We start from the raw sequence: 18,938 nt of genomic DNA, 5'->3' as shown, positions 1-18,938 counted from the left end.
AATTCTGTGGACTCAGCTTACAAACAGAGATGGGGAGGAAATAAAAGTAGTAGGACATGAGTATACTAAAAAATATTGTGTGAGTTTGTATGGGAAAGTCGTCTATAGAAAATTCCTCCTTTAAGTGTATAGTTGTAGCACAGTGGTCTCGCGGAAAATTAAATCAAATTTAGCGCCACGGGCTTTCTAGTTTCTGCGCATTCCTGCAGGCGGCGACACTGTTCGTGGAAAGTAGACGCTAGGTGTCGCAGTAGGTGCTTCAGTAATCAGCTGAGTTCACAGTATACTGTGACAGGAGCGTCAAAGGGCGTCGGTTCTCCGATTTTTGTGTATTGTCAATATAGGTTAACTATAAGCGAAAGAATCTAAAAGCCTCAAAAATGGAACCACAAGATATTTATTATAGCAAGGCGGAATATGTGGAAACGGTAATGCAAATCAATAGATTGTTGTATAATATTGATATAACCTCTCGCGATTCTTGTCTTGTAGGCCTCTGGAAATAAGGTTAGCAGGCAGACTGTTCTGTGCGGTTCGCAGAATATTGTTTTGCATGGGAAAGTGATCGTACAGTCGGATGCTATTATTAGGGGAGATCTGGCGAATGTTAGGACTGGTCGTTATTGTATTATTAGCAAGAATGCTATCATAAGGCCACCATTCAAGAAGTTCAGCAGAGGGTTAGTAACTACCGATATTACTTCACTTTAAATAGAGATTGTGTTAAGACTGTTCGAGTTTGGGTACAGACTCGGACAACGTAACTTTCCACCGTGTTAACTTTTGAGCCATGAAGAATGTGTGTCTGAAATCTTTAAGAACTTCAATCTCCTCAGTGTCGCCTTCTTTCCTCTGGCAATGGGAGACCATGTATTCGTAGGAGAGCGAGCAGTGGTCAATGCTGCAATTGTGGGTTCTTACATATACATTGGGAAGGACGCAGTAATTGTATGTATTGAAAAGCAATGTATTTAACCATATTGTGTAGAGAATATATAACAGAGGTGCGCCTTGAACTACGTAGGGAAGGAGGTGTGTCCTGAAGGACTGTTGCTACATAGAGGACGGGGCTGTGGTTCCTCCGGAGACAGTGGTTCCCTCATTCACTCGATTCGCTGGCAGTCCTGCCAAATGCGTGGAAGATCTACCTGAGTGCACGCTCGACCTCATGCTGGAATTCACCAAGAATTATTATCAGCACTTTCTACCCGCCCGCGTTTAACACGACCCATTGCCTGTACATACATACTCGGTGTATAGAAGAACGTTTATTTATTACAGTTGATTTATTACAATCTCTGCGCATTTACTCTATCACACCGAACACACAATCTGCATCATTCGGGGGCACTTTAGAGGACGCCACGTCCATTGTCGGCTCATCCTCCTCCATCTGCTTCCGCTTACGATGCCAGAGATGCTCCAGTGTCAACACCAACAAGCTGAGGAGCGTCCCATAGCCCATGGAAACCAAGGCAAAGTAGCACTCGGTGAACCCTATACTGATGAAACTCGTTTGCCCGTGACACTTGGGCTTCTCCGTGTACAGTCGATACTCTTCCCTGAACTTCAGGCCTGTCTCGGTCATCAGTAAGGCTCTGGAAGTAATTTGTCATTGAGTGTGACAGGAAAACCTGAGGATTTTACTTTTTTCCACGGATAAGTTCCAACATTGCAGTTTCTAGAGACGATTTCTCAAGTTCCAGAGGTATTTTAGTGTCTATTAACACTACCTAGTGATGTATGCTATTGAAAGTCTATTAATAGGCTTCTGATAGGCAATCTGTTAAGGAAACTGCAGTGAATATCCATCCCTGAGCAACCACCACAGCCATGCATTAAAAGAAGAAAGAATTAGGACTCCCCTTTTACTAGAATCATCGGAATAGGTCTGGAAGACTTTACTTCATCCTCTTGGCTGTAAGGATTTTCGCTCAGGGCTGGATTAAAAAGGAACTCAGCCCCAAAAAATCCCCAGAGATTCCTCAGTAGCTTGCTAGTGTCTACGCACGTGTTCCTGAAGATCTCCCTATACGGTGACCGCCTCTGCATCACTATCATCGGGTACAGAATATTAAGAAAATTGATCTCCGTGATGCCACACTTCTCTTCCTCCTGGTACGTCTCCTGCATGACTTTATAAGCCGTGCTGCATTCTCCAGCATGGAACGCGAACAGCTCAGTCCTGATACGACGAAGCCCCTCCTCAAGACTCATCCAATTGCTTTTCTGACCCTTCGGTTCAATCTTTTGATCCACTATGGCTCTCCTCACTGGGTCTTGGAGCAGCTAACATTGAAACCACTGGTGAGCATGTTTCCTTAAAGAACCCAGCCAAGAGACAACTACCTTAAAATAATATCGATTATAGATAACATCCTGGGCACCCAACTTAAGAGGACCTTCGAGCAGATCAGTTACAGTCTTGATCGAATCGGTTGTAGATTGCAGCAGAGCAACAATATTGGCCGTGTAAGAGGCGTAGAGGCTCAGAGCTGCTATCAAGAGCATCAAGGTGACGATTCTAGGAGGGACCCTGTAGGGCTCATAGTAGTACCCTATCGAATTAGACCCAAGTAAGCCACCATCACGATCTATCGATAGAACACCCACCTTGCTGAGCCACAGCTCCCAGTACCACCAGCAGGTTGTCGCTGAACGTCTGCTGCGCTGGATTAAGCGACTGGAAGTACTCTGAGGTGCCTGAGCGGTACTCCCACTTGCTGGAGAGGCGGAGCAACACCAACACAAGTAACAGGAAAATGCCAATCGCTAGCCAGACGGACCGATGGAACGGTAATGTGAATATATTGCTGACAGTGGACAGCAGCGGCTGACGGAATATAAACAGCGTTCTATGCACATTCGTTTTCCCGCGATTAGCATCATCCTAATTATCTTGGGACATTATGTATAATTGCGAGATGCTTTGGAATTAAGCTAACCTGGTACGCGTGTACAACTGTACGTAATCGATGACACCGATACGAGCAGAGACGAAGAACGTTCCCGTGCCTCCTATGTCGATTTCTTGCCTCTGCAGCATTCCGGTCATGCCATTCCACGAGCCGTTCTTGTCAGGGTAGCCCCAATTGTTCGTCACTTGGAAACTCACGCTAAATCGTGAAATAATATTGGACCATTTTCTGATAAGGTGGATTCAGAGGTTTTTCTTGAGAAGGGGGACGAAATGTTTAAAGTAACTATGTCTTTGAACTCTCTTTTACAGGATTTGAAACTTGCTGTAGATTTGGTAGATACGAATTGTGTCGTTTTGGTTTTGGAAATTCACTTAGGACAATTTTCAGGGAAGAAAAATCATCTTCTCTTTCTCGACCTGCAGTCGAGTAGACAAATTAATTTGGAAAAATTCAATTCAAGGTTGAGAAAGTAGAGGCTTTGCCCTTTAAAATGAGACTAGGCTCAATGCTGTACGATTTTTTTTCACGGAGTTACAGCAGCTCAAAGATCGACAATTTTTTCGATCCTTGGATCATTGCGGTATTCTAATGGCTGAGTCACACTTTGCATTCAACTGCCATAACTCGGCGAAAAAAAATCGTAGACTAATTTTTAAGGTCTCATTGGAAAGAGGAGGCTTCAAACTTGAAATCTGTTGCAAAACAGGTTTGAAAAAAAATTTATCCAGACCCTGAGAGTAGTTTGAATTAAGCAAAAATTTAGGGAAAAACCACCTTCTCTTTTTCGACCTGCAACTGAGTAGACAAATTTTTCTGGGAAAAATCAATTCAAGTACGAAAAAGTAGAGGCTTTGCCCTTTAAAATGAGTTCAGGCTCACTACTATACGATTTTTTTTCGCAAAGTTACAGCAGCTGAAAGACTGACAATTTTTCGGTCCAAAAAGTGATCCTCTAAATTCACATTAATTCTTTATGCAGTAAGTCCATAGTTAAGAAGTTTTTCAAACTATCACACAATATTTTCAGATATTATTTAATCTTAGAAGATCCTCTCCTCTGAATCCGCTACTGTTTTCTGAGAAAGTTAGCAATTTTTCAGGGAACAATCAAAATCACAGAGGCAGAACTTGTGATAAAGGAAACAAGGACTCACGTCGCGTTCATTCGTTCCACGATGTTTAGTATCCAGGGATAATTGGCCTTCGTTATCGTGTCTATGTGCTTGTTCTTATAATCAGTTAGGTGGTTTATCGTATCGGGATCCGTCATCTGCAAGCGCAAATGGATAGCTGATTTATCATGGAAATCTACGCTCATGAATTTCCTATATTGGATGCTCGCTGTAAAAACGATTCGTTCCATACTCGAGTGTAGCGTTAGAAAACTTAAGCACGATTACAGATCAATTTTATTATCTTATCCAAGCTCACTTAGACGGCTTTATTAGTCTTAATTGCTTCTTCTGTCTTCAGATAATTCGTGTCCCTTGATCGATCGATCAGATGGAATTGAATCGAGTTTATTTATCGAAACGATCAACAAATTCGTTACTGTCATTTCGTAAATACCACCAGGCAGGATCTTAAATGCGTTCCTTGGAGATCCATCCTGCGTCGCGACGCCACCTCGAAGTCCTTCTGCCGCAAACCTCGATCCATGGTCCAGTCTCCTCGGTCCTCCACTATCACGTCATGATAAGGACTCGGTCTATAGATCGACGTCACCTCCATGAAGTCGTCGCGAAGTCTCGTTACCAACAGTACCTCGCTGTCGGGAAACACGGTCATGTCCTTGAACATTTCCGCTATTTCATTCGTTGATCGCTCGTGGCTCGAGGAATTTGCATCTTGACCAGTCCTCCGATCGCGAAGGAGAAGCCACTTGATCGGCGCGATGAATAGGTTGCTTGCGTTCGCCTTGAAAATGGACACTCTTTTTATGGAAATTCTACTTTAGAAGGAACTTGGAATGTTAACCCTGAAACCTTCTAAAAGTAGTAGTGTTTAAACAAGAGAAAATATTGGAAATATCGCGCTGTGATCGATATACACGCCGCAGTAAAAAATTAAAAGATCACTAATTTTTGATCGAAAAATAGTCGAACTTTGGACTGCTGTAGCTTCGTGAAAAAAAATCGCACAGCAGTGAGCCTGGTCTCATTGTAAAGGGTAAAGCCTCTACTTTCTCACCCCTGAACTGAATTTTTCAGGAAAAATTTGTGTACTCAGCTGCAGAACGAGGAAAAGAACGTGATTTTTCATCGAAAATAGTGTGAGTTTAAACGTCTGTACGGAGCTTAATAAATTTTTTTTCGTGATCCAATTTAGGGTAGAATTAAAGGCGAAAGCCTTCTCCTTAAGATCACCACTTAAAAATCGATCTACGATTTTTTTTCGTCAAGTTGTCGCACTTTAAATGAAAAGTGTTCTTGGGTACTGTTTCATCAAAAATGTACCTAGGGCGCCACTTCATTCAAAGTGCGATAACTGGATGAAAAAAAATCATAGATCGATTTCTAACGGTGCGTTGTAAAGAGAAGGCTTCCAGCTTTAATTCCACCCTAAATTGGATCGCGAAAAAAATTCATTGGGCCTCTGGGAGTCGTCTAAAGTTGGAATATATTCGGGAAGAAACCATCCACTTCCTCCTGGCGTGTCGTGAAGTCAAGAATTTTTTTCGATCAAATTCAATTCAGGGGTGTGAAAGTAGAGTCTTCACCCTTCAAAATGAGACCAGGCTCATCTCCTTACGATTTTTTTTGACGGAGTTACAGCAGCTCAAACATTGACTATTTTTCTGTATCTCTGGATCAGTACACTATTGTGATGCCTGTGGTACACGTTTCATTCAAAGTGGAATAACTCAGCGAAAAAAAATCGTAGATCAATTTTTAAGGTCTCGTTGAAAAGGGGAGACTTCAAGCTTGAAATCCACCATAAAAAAAGTTTAAAAAAAAATTTATCCAAACCCTGAGAATAGTTTGAATTATGCAAAAATTCAGGGACAAACCACCTTCTCTTTTTCGACCTGCAGTTGAGTAATCAAATTTTTGCGGAAAAAATCAATTCAGGGACAAAAAAGTAGAATCTTCGCCCTTTAAAATGAGTCCAGTCTCACTCTTCTACGACTTTTTTTCGCAAAGTTACAGCAGCTCAAAGATCGACAATTTTCAACCCAAAATTAGTAATCTTTTAATTTTCCTGGGAAGTGTATAATAATCAATACTCATATGTACAAAATCTTTCGAGCATTTCTGGCACATAAAATATGGCTCTTGTCACAAGAAGATTTAGTCACTGTGCTGTAGACAAAATCTCGATTGAAAAGATCGCGCTCCCATGTCAGTGGCCTCGATATCTGTTCGAACGCACCGCCAGCAAAACCTGCGTCGCATAATCGCAGTCGAGATCCAGCGCGTACAAGATTCGATGATCCCAGTTATCATGAGGCTGCGAGATAAACCCCTCGAAATCGCGGCTAATCGTGTGGGCCAATTGTCTCCTCGACAGATCCTTGGACAGGTCGATCGCCTCCTCTGCAACTCGAATCGCGCGAAATCACCTTGACGCAATTACTCGTCAGCTGGTCTGGGATCGAGACACTCGGGGCGCACTCACGCTTGCACGCCCACCAGCCAGCGTCTGAGCAATTAATCGTTGCGTAATTCGGCGATTTTTATCGGTCAGTTTTCTTACCTTGCTCGAGTCGACAGAGATGCGCCGATATCCTCACAGGTGGAACGAGGAGCCCAATTGCATCGTCCACGAATCGCACGAACGTGTCATGGCTGGCGACTGTTTCGACCTCGTGCATAGATAGACACGCGAGGGTCCACGCAGCGAAAAATACGTGTCGTTTCATTTATAGTTGATCTAGAAATATAGTGTGCTAGTAAAATTAACTCTTAACTGGTATTAATATAACGAGGTAGAGTCACTGTTATTCAATTATCAGAAATAATTAATGATAGTGAACAGAGAATTTTCAGCTTTTTAGTTCACTATCGTCTACAAGTAATTCAATGATATTTTACATAAGAAATATTAAAAATAGGGTAGGGTGAATGCTGTGACTCTATTATATTTCCTATATGCTATATAGTTAAGGACAATTCAATAGATAAATGGACATATTTGAGGCCCTAGATAAATGAAGTCTAGCGAAGCAGACAGGAGTATTAAAAGATGAGGGTTTCAACCTCTTGCAAGATTACGATTTATTCTTCTTATCCGTTTATATTAGAGGACACTTCCACTCGATGCCATAATTTACTAGGCTACATGTATTTCTGAAGCAATTGTGCCTTGATTACCTTTTCATTACGCCATCGTTGAAGCAGGAAGATACAATGACGCTTAGAAGAGAGAGCCTCGGTTGTTGGGACGATGAAAGGTGTCTCGATTTTCCTAGGAACAATGTCGACAGAGACACGCCCCCGTCTATCGTGGATTTTCAAATATTCAGGCCCTAATGCTAGACAATAGCCAGGTTCTATGGAGCCAGTCGATCGAGTGCTAGCATTTTTCGATTTCATTCGACGATTACCCATCAATTTCCCTTCCTTCGTTCAAGCAATCTCCATCGATTCCACGACAAACCGTCTATTTTGAAATGGAAACGTTCGAAGGCGGATATCTAATGAACGAGCATGAGGAACACGAACCGAGTCACGTGAACGGGTGCACGGAGAAATAGTGTATCAGATCGTGTTTGTAATATGTACCACGCTGCGCTCGTATTTTTAGATTTCCTCCCAAGACACTGTGCGATAACAGTGTGTCGATGGATTCTCGCTTTTGTGACTTGATATGAAGCTTCAGGAAGAAAGGTATATTCCATTTGTAACAATAGATCTCTAGCAGAATTTTGAGCGGAAGATGTCTCAATAATTTGAAATTAAGAAAATTGGCAAATGTCTGTTTTCTTAAATATTTGAATATTTAAATATTCTTTTATTTCTAGACATTTGAATTTTGTAATTTTTAAAATTTGAATATTTAAATGTTCGAATTTTTAAATACTTCAGCATTAACATTTTTTTAAATTTTAAATACTTGAATTTAAAAATTTTGAATACCTGCTTAAACGTTCAAAATTACTTGTGGTTTGAAATATTTGAATACTTAAAAATTCAAACAATCTTCGATCTCTTTTCTCATGACAGACTGAAATGCTCCAAAGATATGAAACTAAAAGCAAAATAGTCGTTATCGGCGCATCGATTAGCAATGGGTCCTCAGTCAGCGACGATATTGCTCTCGCTCGCGACTGAAATGGAAGGCCATCGATCTCGATCGAACAGTATCGCGACTCTGGCGAAATACCTTGTCGGTGTGACAAAGCGAGGTCTTCTAATACCTTTAGGAAAGTAATACTCATCGAAGTAGAGAGATTCGTTCACTGTCGAGTGGATATCCAGAGTCGGTCGCATTGAGGGATCGCGTGACGAGATAGTGATTGACACGTGCGTCGAGCCCACCGTTGCCAGCTTATCAGCGCGCTGTTCGGCGGCGGAGGTGAAGAGTCGAGAGTGTGCCCCGGCGGTGCACTACGCGTGCTCAGGATTACTGGATTCGCGAGAAAGTTTGCGCTGCTCGCCCCTCGTTGCGTATCGTATCAACGTCTCTGTTCCTCGATCCCTCCTGCGATGCAGCTTCCAGTGACGCACGTTGCCTCTGAAGCATTACCAACGAATCCAACTTTTCCACGAACAACCGACGATTACTATTCGGTTATCTTTTTCGTTATTTTGCGCGTTGGGAATCACTCTACGATGCAGTTTATCGCTTAAGGGGAACAGAAGTAGACAAGTACTGTTCGAGTCCTGAAAGAAGTCCTGTGGGAAGCATTGCTTTTATTGCGATCCACGAGACTTGCCTCGAGACGCATAAGAAGTCTCTTGGGAAGCATTGCCTCTAATGCATTCCACGAGTTTAATACTCTCTGAAGGACTTCTTATGGGTCACGTATAGTACTTACCACTGAATATTTTTCAGTTTACCACTGTTTGAATCTCAGAGTCTCCAAAATTTGTTTTTCTTGAAGCAGCAGAAGCAGCTTGTTAAGAATAAGTAAGCTCTTTGAACATAAAGACAGACGTCAGCGATTATCGTCATCGCGTACAGCAAGCCTGACGAACTTCTTCAAAGTCACTGGCTGTATGAACCATACCCTTAACTCTTTTGGGCACTCGGGTTTTTCACGAGAGAGGTTTTTTTAAGCGTGAGAGGGTCTAGTGGGGACCTACAGTGGGCGAGTGGGTGCCTGGTGAGGACCCCTCCAAATACCCAGCACTGTGAGGACCCCTCCAAATATCCTACAGTAGGCCCCCACTTGACCCTCATTGGCTTAGTGTAGCGTATTTGGAGGGGTCCTGACAGTGGACTCACCCTAGGCGAGTGGAGACCTAGTGGAAGGCTATCATAGTAGTGTTTGTTGCTTTCTTACACATTGCCAATGCCAAGTCGAATTCGTCTTAGAATTTCTTTCGCGACGAGCGCGTTATCACGACCAATCGCCTGCACCTCGTCACGTTCATCTGTCGCAGTATAATTATTATTTACTTTCGTCGGTTATCACGCGCTTAATCGCAGGAACGACCTCATCGACTGACTAATCCTTTCCTCTCTTTTCTCCTGCGCTCCTAACGCGTCCATGATTCGCTGTTTACTCGTGAATGAATCGTCGCAAGGAGAATTGTTCGTAAAATGTCGTGCTATACTAATACAAATGTGTCGCCGATATGATCCAGTATGAATTATTAAATAAAAAAATGATGGCATCAACAAATTTTGGGCAAAATTTCACAACTTTCACTCATAATAACTCAGCGAAAAATTATCGTAGGATCATGATCTTTTTTTTAAATTAAAGCCTGATGTCTTTACTATAAGATACTATGACTTGATTTAGAGTTTATTGCACCCCTACTTCTGTAGTTCTCGAAATCTGAGGGTATGTTTGTCGTATTCAAAATGGCGAAGTTTGACTAAGTGCACGGACTTGAAAGAATTTTTTTCGGGAAAATCGTTTACAGTGGCACAAAGTATGATTCTTCCCCTTCAATTTAAAAAAAAGATCATGTCGCTGCGATTTTTTTTCGCAAAGTTACAGTAGTTTAAAGAAACCCTTGCATTTTTACCGCAGATCGGGTAGCGACAATATACGACAAAAATGCAAGGGTTTCTTTAAAGGGCTGTAACTTTGCGAAAAAAAATCGCAGCGACTTGATCTTTTTTTTAAATTACAGAGGAAGGTTCGAACTTTATGCCACTGCAAGTGTCATTCTCGAAAAAAATTCTAGTAGGTTCGTGCATCTCGTCAAACTTTGCAGTTAGTCATATAGAAAATTGCTAACTTCGACGAGATGCACAGACTTGCTACAATTTTTTTCGGGAATAACACTTGCAGGGGCATATAGCCCGAACCTTCCCCTTCAATTTACAAAAAAGATCAAGTCGCTGCGATTTTTTTTCGCAAAGTTACAGCCCTTTAAAGAAACCCTTGCATTTTTGTCGTATATTGCCACTATCCGATCTGCGGTAAAAATGCAAGGGTTTCTTTAAACTACTGTAACTTTGCGAAAAAAAATCGCAGCGACTTGATCTTTTTTTTAAATTAAAGGGGAAGGTTCGCACTATATGCTCCTACAAGTATCTTTCCCCTAAAAAATTCTAGCAAGTCTGTGCACCCTGTCAAACTTTGCAGTTTGTCATATTAAAAATTGCAATCTTTGACGAGATGCAGGGTGTAGCTAAAATTTTTTTGGGAGATGCCGTTTGCAGGAGCATAAAGTTGGAACCTTCCCCTTCAATTCAAAAAAAAGATCAAGTTGCTGCGATTTTTTTTCGCAAAGTTACAGTAGCTCAAAGAAACCCTTGCATTTTGGTCATGTATTGGCACCACCCGGTGTGCTGCATAAATGCAAGAGTTTCTTTGAACTACTGTAACTTTGCGAAAAAAAATCGCAGCGAGTTGATCTTTTTTTTAAATTAAAGGGGAAGGTTCGAACTTTACGCCCCTGCAAACGGCATTCTCGAAAAAAATTTTGTCCGGTCTGTGCACTGCATCAAACTTTGCAGTTTGTCGTATTGAAAATCGTGAACCCTGACGAATCCATGTACAAATGGATTAAAAAGGCTGTTGTGTAGAGAACGATCGGTAACCACAGAAGAATGCAGTGAGTGGAAGACTCCCCGTGTTCGGTGTGGGCCGTTTACGACGCAAATTGCCTCGGCGTTGAGCGTTTTGTCGACCCACCCACCTACCCACGAGGTCGCGACCGCTCCTCGAGCTGGAACCACGCGGGAATCGTTTGATTTCCATTAGCGTCGCTCTCGTTAAGCGAAACTGTTCGTGCTCCGAATACGAATGCATTCAAGGAGCTTTTCATGCCGAGCGCGATTTTTTAGGAGAATCGGATCCTGGGTAACGCTCTGGATTTTTCATGAGGCTTCGAGATAAACGATGAGACTGAAACTTCTAGTGATCTTTAGAGCTGAGGGTACTTGAATACTCTGAGTACTCGAATGAATTATTATAACTTGAATTTGGATTCAGAATTGAAGTGTGAATATGCAGGGTGAGTCTTCTAACTGTGTATCACTACAATTTTCTTTATACTCTTTATTGCATGAAACAATATTTCAAACGAAAGTTATTTGCTATCGAGAGTATACTTCTTTTGATACCAAACAACTTCCATTTGAAATGTTTTCTCATGTAACAAATAGTTTACAAGAAAATTTATGTGATACAAACGAGATTCACCTTGTATAAAGAATGTATAGAGTGTTACAGAGAAAGAGGAAATTTCTGAAAACTGTGTTACTAGCCTGATTATTATTACACTTATCAAGTACTATATTTGTAAAGATATTTCAATTCCAAAATTTCTTACGTCCTGAGACACTCTGTATTTTAATATTCTTTAACTTCAAACTAAATTCACTTCGTATTCTGTTATTTTTGCGCTCATCTCGTGCTTCTATGTACACATACGCGCGTAAAGGGTTACTATAAAATTATCTAGAAGCTCGATCGCCTTGACCGTGCCAGCCAGCTGCAAGGTATCGATCCTCTGCACAGGTGTGATCAGTACATCGGTATCCACGACTATCTCGAGGCTGCTCTGAATCGTATGCAGTCGGTGCGTCGACCGATAATCATTCTTACGCAATGAAATTCGGCTGCGACGAAGCCATGACACGAGCCACGAAATTGTGTCTCTTTGGAGAAAAAGAGTCAAGAGAGGGACGATCACGAAGATCGTCGAATCGTAGAGCAGACCATACCTTCGCCTATTGGTCGAGCTCCAATCGACGATTGGATCGAGGGGACTCAGTGTTCTTGAAAAACCTGGATCCTTTGTGAAAGTTCTGATAAGATAGACAACTCGTTTTGACGCGCCATTCTGGATTCCTCGCGTCTTTTCGAGCAAACGGTAGAAAACGGAGGAAGGAGAGCAGAGAAGGGCAGTTTCTAGAAGGTGAGCTCAGTGCTGTGAGTCTCTTTGTTGGTAAGTCTGTGGTATTCTAGAAGTTTTTAATAGAAGGGTTGAAGAAAGTTAGTGGAAGAATAGTGCAAGTCCAAAATTAGCCATTTTTACATCATTTGAAAATTATATAGGTATGGACCTAAGAGTCAAAGTGTACTAAGTCACAAAGAAAGTAAGTATACTTGATACACTTTGGCTCTAGGGTCCAGATATACAATATGTACCAGTAATTCAATTCAAGTTTCCTAGATTGCATGAGTAACACCCTGTGACAATTACTCTTTAGCCTCCAACATGTAGGAAATCATAGATTGATCAATTTAATTGAAACCCCTCCAAATATTGGCAACATTTATTACAAAAATCGATAACATTGTAACTACTATCAACACTCATCTCATGGTTTCCAATTAACTAATCACCCAGTATAAGAAACAGAATCTATATTCCCCAACATAAATCTATCTTACATAAAATCTAGTCACCATAATCTCCCATACTCAATCTAACACGAAGCACAATCACGAGTCTAAAGTAATCTAACAGAAAAACAATTCCTCCTTGTACCACCCCATATATCTCCTTCCTTCGACACACAGAACAATTTCCATTAACAACCCCAACCACAACCATAATTATAACCACCATTCATCTCGACTGATCATTCTAGATCCCCCTCGTTTCTTCGAGCAGCCTCCCGAAGGAAAGATCGCGACGAAGGGCGTCTTTTAGAAGGTGAACTTCGTATCAGCAACCACGAGGGAAGGGAATGCAGGGGGAGGGAGAAGCGACGACGAAATCCTTTGATTTCGCGCGGCGATCTTATTCACTGTGTAATTGCTAGGGATAAGAGTGTAGAGGGGGGATATAAGCGACGGTGGGGCTGGTACGCGTCTTCTAATTGGTTAACGTCCGCCAGGTGTTTGCGGCTAAGTGTCGTGAGTTCGGCTGCGTTCCCAACAGTGGCAGCGAGACCGTGCGCGCGCGAACTTCTGGGACCGCGGAGCCCTACAGTCAGACGTTCCTTCGACATCGAGCTGTTGCGATCGATCGAGTTCAAGGGAAGAACAGGCCAGTTCGAGGACTGCCCAGACATGACCGAGAACGGAGTCAAGATTGACAGCAAGGCCCAGGCGAAGAGGCCTGAGGTGTTCGAGGCGGAAGTGCCAACTCCAAAATGTGAGTCGTTTTTCAATTCAACGGTGGAACTTCGGAACTGAGTGGATCCATTTTTCAACAATTCTGAGATATCTATTGCAATCTATTCTGGTAGTCTTCCTGACTTTATTATAGATATGAAAGAGCAGTCTGAAAAGTGACTTCAATCTTCTCGGAATATATGTAGACTCAAAATTAGGGTTATCGTTAAGAATAATCAGAATTGTAGGAAAATTCGTGAATATTTGAAAATTGCCACTTTCGAAGTCACATTCGTTTTCTACCTGTTGCTCGAGGGAATGTATTCAGAATTAACTCGGTGATTTAATATGCAAAAATATACAAAATAGGAAGTTAGATACACTTTGTAGTACTTGAAAGGTGAAACAAATTTTCTAGCAGATTCTGCTTCTCTAAATGTAATTTCGAGAATGGATATTTGCATAAACGTAGACAGTCTATTGGTGACACGTGGGGAGACATTTTTGGAAGATTGATACTCTTTCACCAAGCATCGTGATCCTCAACAATTGAATCGGTTGCGCCCAATAAGTGTTTTCGATTATCTGCAATTAGTTACTCCTGGGTAGCTATAGGTGCTAATGGTTATATTCGTGAGAATGAATAAGCAAACACGGGGAGTAAGCTTCCTGGCGTGGAACGGGTGTTGTGAAGAAAATCTCGAGTTGTGAATTGGATGAGACATGATTTTATTGTTTGGTCGAGTACCTGGGAATTAAAGGGGACGAAGAATTGATTGTGTACAGTATTATAGTATTTACTTGGTACAAGCTCGCGAGTTGGTGCTCGTAAGCAGTCTGTAAAAAATAGAAAGTACCCCTGCGAGGTCAAGTTATTGATAACTCGATTCTGTTTTATCAGATGTAGGGCTTAAGAATAACGAAAGTGTAATTATTTCGAGCTACCTCTGCGTATTTTGAACCTCTTCTATGATAAGTGGATTAATGTAGTCTAACATAAGATTGAAAATCTACTATGCCATTATTTGCTTCAAATAAATAATCAAAAACTCACTTTTTCCATTTAACTTATAACTTCGAGTCCATGACAGTGGTCATTAAAATTGCACCACCTTACAAATACCAATGTTTTTACTCTGTCACGTGAGAAGTAATCGTCTCTATTATTCGTCATTAAAGATAAATAATATTTTTAATGGTTGTTGCGATTTTATCGACCACTGTTGTAAAAGTTTCTTGACTAGAATTCAAAATCACCGTAAATCTAAGGGGAACATTAGAAGAGATAAGGGGTCTAGTAGCACATAAAAGTGTACAAAGTAGTCACTGTTAGGAACAAGTGAAATTAATGGTTATATCGCATAAACACGTAGACACGTAACGAAACGAATTTCATTTCCCCCTGTCACGCGAACAGGCGTTCCTCTCCTGTGATCAACCGAGGCATCCAAAGTGTCCCAGGCAAATCTTCTCTCAGCTTCGCTCCAGAAGAGAAACTACGCGAGAAAATTGCACCCGCTTTACGTAACGTCGTTATTTGCATAAGATACAGCTCTCGATTATCTCGGATTAAAGTCACGAGACAGGTGAAACCGAAACGAAAAGTCTACTTTTTCGCCACCGTTCCACGCCATCGGATCCAGCCTCTCCAACCGTGACTATCGATTCCCTTTCTATTAAGAAAATCCCCAGTAGCCTTTCAGCTTCCAATTGCATCGATATTGATGGCTTAATCCTTAAGCCAGGTTGATAACACAGAGATTAGCCAAGGAACATGAACGATGAAAATCGAAGGCAGTCTTAGCGAAAGAAAGTTTCTCGCGATATGGCGTTAAGCTCGAGGTATCCTTATCGATCCTCCGAATCGATAGCGTTCGCGACGCACAAAGCTGAGCTTCACGATCGACCGAGCAGGTGATTCGATTTACGAGAGATCCAAGGTTCCTGTGGTCCAGATGCGACTGGGATCTATTCTTCCACGATTAGTCCTTCGCGCTCCTTGTGGATCGATCGGAGACACCTTTGCTCGTGTTGTTCTGTCTGGATCTGGAATAGTCTAGTCTTCGACCTACTTGTTGCTCCGGGAGAGATACCCCTTGGCAGACGTGCAATGCAACACGCAGATTTGCCACGTGCTGCGAACCTTCGTTAACCCATTCAGGCTCTAAGTTGCGTCAACACATTCCATTCAATATTTTTTTTATAGCGAATTTCTTCATAACACTCCTGTGTAAAAGGATCTCAAAGATTAGTTTCATATTTTTCTTCTTTCTGATCTAGGTTCTACAAAGTTTTGAAAATTAAAAAAATTGGAGTATTTATAATAATAAAGGATACCAGTTTTTGTAGGCCAAAAACATTCTTTTCTGAGTCGTTTTTATTCAGTGGATGTCTGTATAGGGTGTGATAGAGTGAACATTGTCGATTGATCTATAAATCTGAAAGAGATCTTCTCTTCTAGAGACACAATTGCACGTTCTCTTGTCGAAATTGAAAACTTGAGAGACCGAAATGTTCAAGATTTCAAGTATCACTCAAATAGACGAATTATCAAAACATTGAACAAGAATTAAAAGGTAAACGTAACATAGGAAACTGTCCTGAATAGAATGGCACAATGAACATTCTCCCCTGCAAATGTTGCTACTTCGATTCGAGGAATAATAAACTTTCGTCTGAAGTAGCCGTTATCACAGCAGATATGAATCAGAAGAGTTGTATGCAAATTTGCCACGCGATGTAGGCGTGTCTGGATAGGAAAGAGCGTGTAAACTCTCGAGTGTAATATTCGAAAAGTGTTCTACGTCTCTGGACTACCTATTCGTTAATAGAGCCCCGAAGGCCACCACCTGCTGCTTTTTACGACTTCTTTATATCTCTGCGAAATACATACACAATATCATCTACTTCCGTTATGCTGAGAGCTCTATCGTCTCTTCGAGCGACTCTTTTCCAGTTCCTTTCGTCCCCAGTAATTTCTTATCTGCGAACTTTGGAAAACAGCTGTGGAAAGCAAGACGTGACTCATTCTTCGCGAAATAAACGACCACGAACATGACCATTATTAACAAGAACACATGTACGTGACTTTGTGTCGATTCTGGCAAAATTCTGGCGATCTCTTCCCGCCACTTTTTTTATCTGTCTCTCGAGGGACCGCCGCGAGGTTCTATTGTTATCTTATCCGAAGTCCCTTCTTAGCTAGACTTACATAAGTGGCTGAAAATTATAGTCACGATAGACCCTCATCTTTCTGATCTTAATCAACTTGGAGACTCGTGACGCACTTTTTCTATGTAGTTCTTTTTTATCGATAACAATGCCTTGTAAGAAAAATTTAGTCTGAATAGGGTCAAGTACCGAGAAGCTTGATTATGATTATGATTGTCGAGTCCATTAAGAGAATTCGAGGAATTGTGGTTGTAAGGGAAAACAGTGTCTATAGAGTCCAAGTTTTGTGTTCCAGAAGGAAATGTTGAAGTGAAGGAAGTCTCAGAGTTCTATTGGATACTCTGTCCCAGATGCAGACCACTGCAATGAGAGAAACCGGAATAATCGCATAGAACCGTCTCGGAACTCGTTCGATTAGGCACGTGTAAAAAAGTTGTCACCTACATGAGCGAGACAAGCGTAGGCGCTCCATGAATATGCAGCGAACTAGTTTCTCTTTCGTAGCCCGACCTTGTTGCGATATGCTTCGCGTTTGTCTACGCCTTCTTCATCTTTGTCGTTCGTTGCCACGATAGGGAAATTGACCAAGTTCTTGACTTCGTTCTTCTAGTCATTTGGAGCGTATTCTAATCACCAAATCGCGGTTTAATCTGTGTCATGATAAGCTGCAGCCACTCAGAATTCAAATACCAGTTTTAAGGTATTGGAATTCAGGAAATGTAGGACTTCGAGAATTTGTCAATTAAAAATTTGGAGATTTGAACGTTGGAGGAATAGAAAATTGGGAGATTAGAAAATTGAGAGACTAGAAAATTGAGAGGTTAGAAAATTGGGAGGCTAGAAAATTGAAGGGCTAGAAAATTGGAAGGACTAGAAAATTGGAAGATCACAAAATTAAGGGATTAGAAAATTGGGGCACTATGAAAATGGAGGACTAGAAAATTACAGGCATTAGACATTTAAATATTCATAAGTTAGAAAATTTCTACGTTTGAAAATTTAAATATTTAAATATTTTGAATTCAGTCGTGTTTAAAAAATAAGATTTCAATGCCCGAGTGACGCTTGAGTCACTAAGAGCCATAGACGAAACCTCCATCAACGAAATCTCTATTATTCAGATATTGCTTAACAGCAACAGTACGATTAATAGGCTCTTATAACGAGGTGGCACAGTACGGCAGAAGGTTGAATGAAACCGAAAGACCGGGCAGGAGGCGTTGAACGCAAAGTAGGAGAAAGAAAGCGAACGTTAGTCGATTGGTTGCCGACATAAAAGCTTCAAGTGTCTGGACAAAGTACTGTTGGAAACGGATGGGTTTTAACCTGATTCTATTTAGTAGGATGCAAACTCTATGAAATAATATCGTTCATTGGCTAAGGCGTTATCTAATATTATGCACATGAATGAATAATGAATGGACTGTAAATATTTATGCGTTTATAGGCTCTGTATTTTTAAATTCACATACTATGCAAATACATACAAATTACTGTAGTAGTACTCCAGAATTACGTCTCAATTAGTCTTTCAGTAATCAGCATTCGTAGTAAAGATAAGGTACATACGTATCAGTATATTAAGAATAGTTTCTTAGTTTATGAAAGTTACTGTCTAAGCAAAATTTACAATACTCATTTTGTATCCAGTTTTACCTTTTTCTAACAATGTCCCCACAGAAGTAGTAATTATTATTTTAACCCTATATTTAGTATAAAAAATACATAAACCACCTTACATCTCGTATATTGCAAATTAATATTACCACAGCAAAATTAAAAAACATTTCCTCTTGCACCATACTATTCTTCAAATTAAAACTCATCTGCTCTCAACATGATCTCGGCCAGTTTCGTTCTGGCATCTGAAATATCAGCTGCCATCGGGATCCGTTTCATTGAGTTGAATAATGCATATGGCAACGTGCGCGTCACTTGTCACGGATCTTCTTAAAGCTAAACGCCGAAGCCACGCATAGGTAATATTAAACAGAGCTAACTAACCGTAAATAATTAGACGGTGGCAAATTGCCGCGGAATTCTAGCAGAATCGCGACGTAATCGCGTCTCTATTTTGCCTTCCGCGCCAAATGGGAACAAAGGAGAACGAGACTCGCGCAAACGCTCGATCGTTCGCGATCATTACGCGCCAGTGTTGGATTTAACACTTGCTGTCAACTGGAGGGGCATCGGTGCAAATACAGTTCGGC

General features: G+C 41.2%; 3 protein-coding genes and 1 long non-coding RNA gene across 8 annotated transcripts in view; 3 read left to right on the top strand and 1 right to left on the bottom strand.

The window, feature by feature from the left end:
• The first annotated feature begins 287 nt into the window (after window positions 1-287).
• On the top strand, window positions 288-1,295 carry LOC143185212 (dynactin subunit 5-like). The gene is made up of 4 exons (XM_076388016.1): window positions 288-428; window positions 493-680; window positions 837-948; window positions 1,025-1,295. The coding sequence occupies exons 1-4, from the start codon at window positions 381-383 to the stop codon at window positions 1,220-1,222; spliced, it is 546 nt and encodes a 181-aa protein (XP_076244131.1). The 5' UTR covers window positions 288-380; the 3' UTR covers window positions 1,223-1,295.
• LOC143185209 (ionotropic receptor 75a-like) lies at window positions 1,032-7,288 on the bottom strand. 3 transcript variants are annotated; one of them, XR_013002877.1, is made up of 10 exons: window positions 6,618-6,794; window positions 6,294-6,457; window positions 4,491-4,838; window positions 4,076-4,191; window positions 2,946-3,116; window positions 2,614-2,855; window positions 2,350-2,558; window positions 2,012-2,289; window positions 1,250-1,598; window positions 1,032-1,171 (listed from the first exon to the last, which is right to left on the bottom strand). XR_013002877.1 is itself a non-coding variant. In XM_076388013.1 (10 exons), the coding sequence occupies exons 2-10, from the start codon at window positions 6,781-6,783 to the stop codon at window positions 1,307-1,309; spliced, it is 1,986 nt and encodes a 661-aa protein (XP_076244128.1). In that variant the 5' UTR covers window positions 6,784-6,794; window positions 7,235-7,288; the 3' UTR covers window positions 1,203-1,306. The 3 variants fall into 3 exon arrangements, 1 of the variants encoding a protein (XP_076244128.1); XR_013002878.1 differs by having other exon boundaries at window positions 1,036-1,171; window positions 1,246-1,598; XM_076388013.1 differs by lacking the exon at window positions 1,032-1,171 and adding an exon at window positions 7,235-7,288 and having other exon boundaries at window positions 1,203-1,598.
• Window positions 2,714-13,473, top strand: LOC143185214 (uncharacterized). Of its 3 annotated transcripts, XR_013002879.1 has the most exons (4): window positions 2,714-2,796; window positions 12,010-12,409; window positions 13,089-13,251; window positions 13,338-13,473. It is a non-coding gene; the product is annotated as an uncharacterized LOC143185214 (long non-coding RNA). The 3 variants fall into 3 exon arrangements; XR_013002881.1 differs by lacking the exon at window positions 13,089-13,251 and having other exon boundaries at window positions 13,338-13,437; XR_013002880.1 differs by lacking the exons at window positions 13,089-13,251; window positions 13,338-13,473 and having other exon boundaries at window positions 12,010-12,508.
• Picot (putative inorganic phosphate cotransporter protein picot) overlaps window positions 13,385-18,938 on the top strand; it is a 21,193-nt gene continuing 15,639 nt past the window's right edge. The window contains exon 1 of the mRNA XM_076388015.1: window positions 13,385-13,597. Within this exon, the coding sequence (XP_076244130.1) occupies window positions 13,513-13,597 (85 nt within the window). The 5' untranslated portion in view covers window positions 13,385-13,512. The remainder of the gene's footprint in view (window positions 13,598-18,938) is intronic.

The sequence above is a fragment of the Calliopsis andreniformis genome, chromosome 10 (genome assembly GCF_051401765.1).
Source record: "Calliopsis andreniformis isolate RMS-2024a chromosome 10, iyCalAndr_principal, whole genome shotgun sequence".
Classification (NCBI taxonomy): domain Eukaryota; kingdom Metazoa; phylum Arthropoda; class Insecta; order Hymenoptera; family Andrenidae; genus Calliopsis; species Calliopsis andreniformis.
The sequence above is the reverse complement of the archived record's forward strand: the minus strand, read 5'-3'. Positions and strand labels throughout refer to the sequence as shown.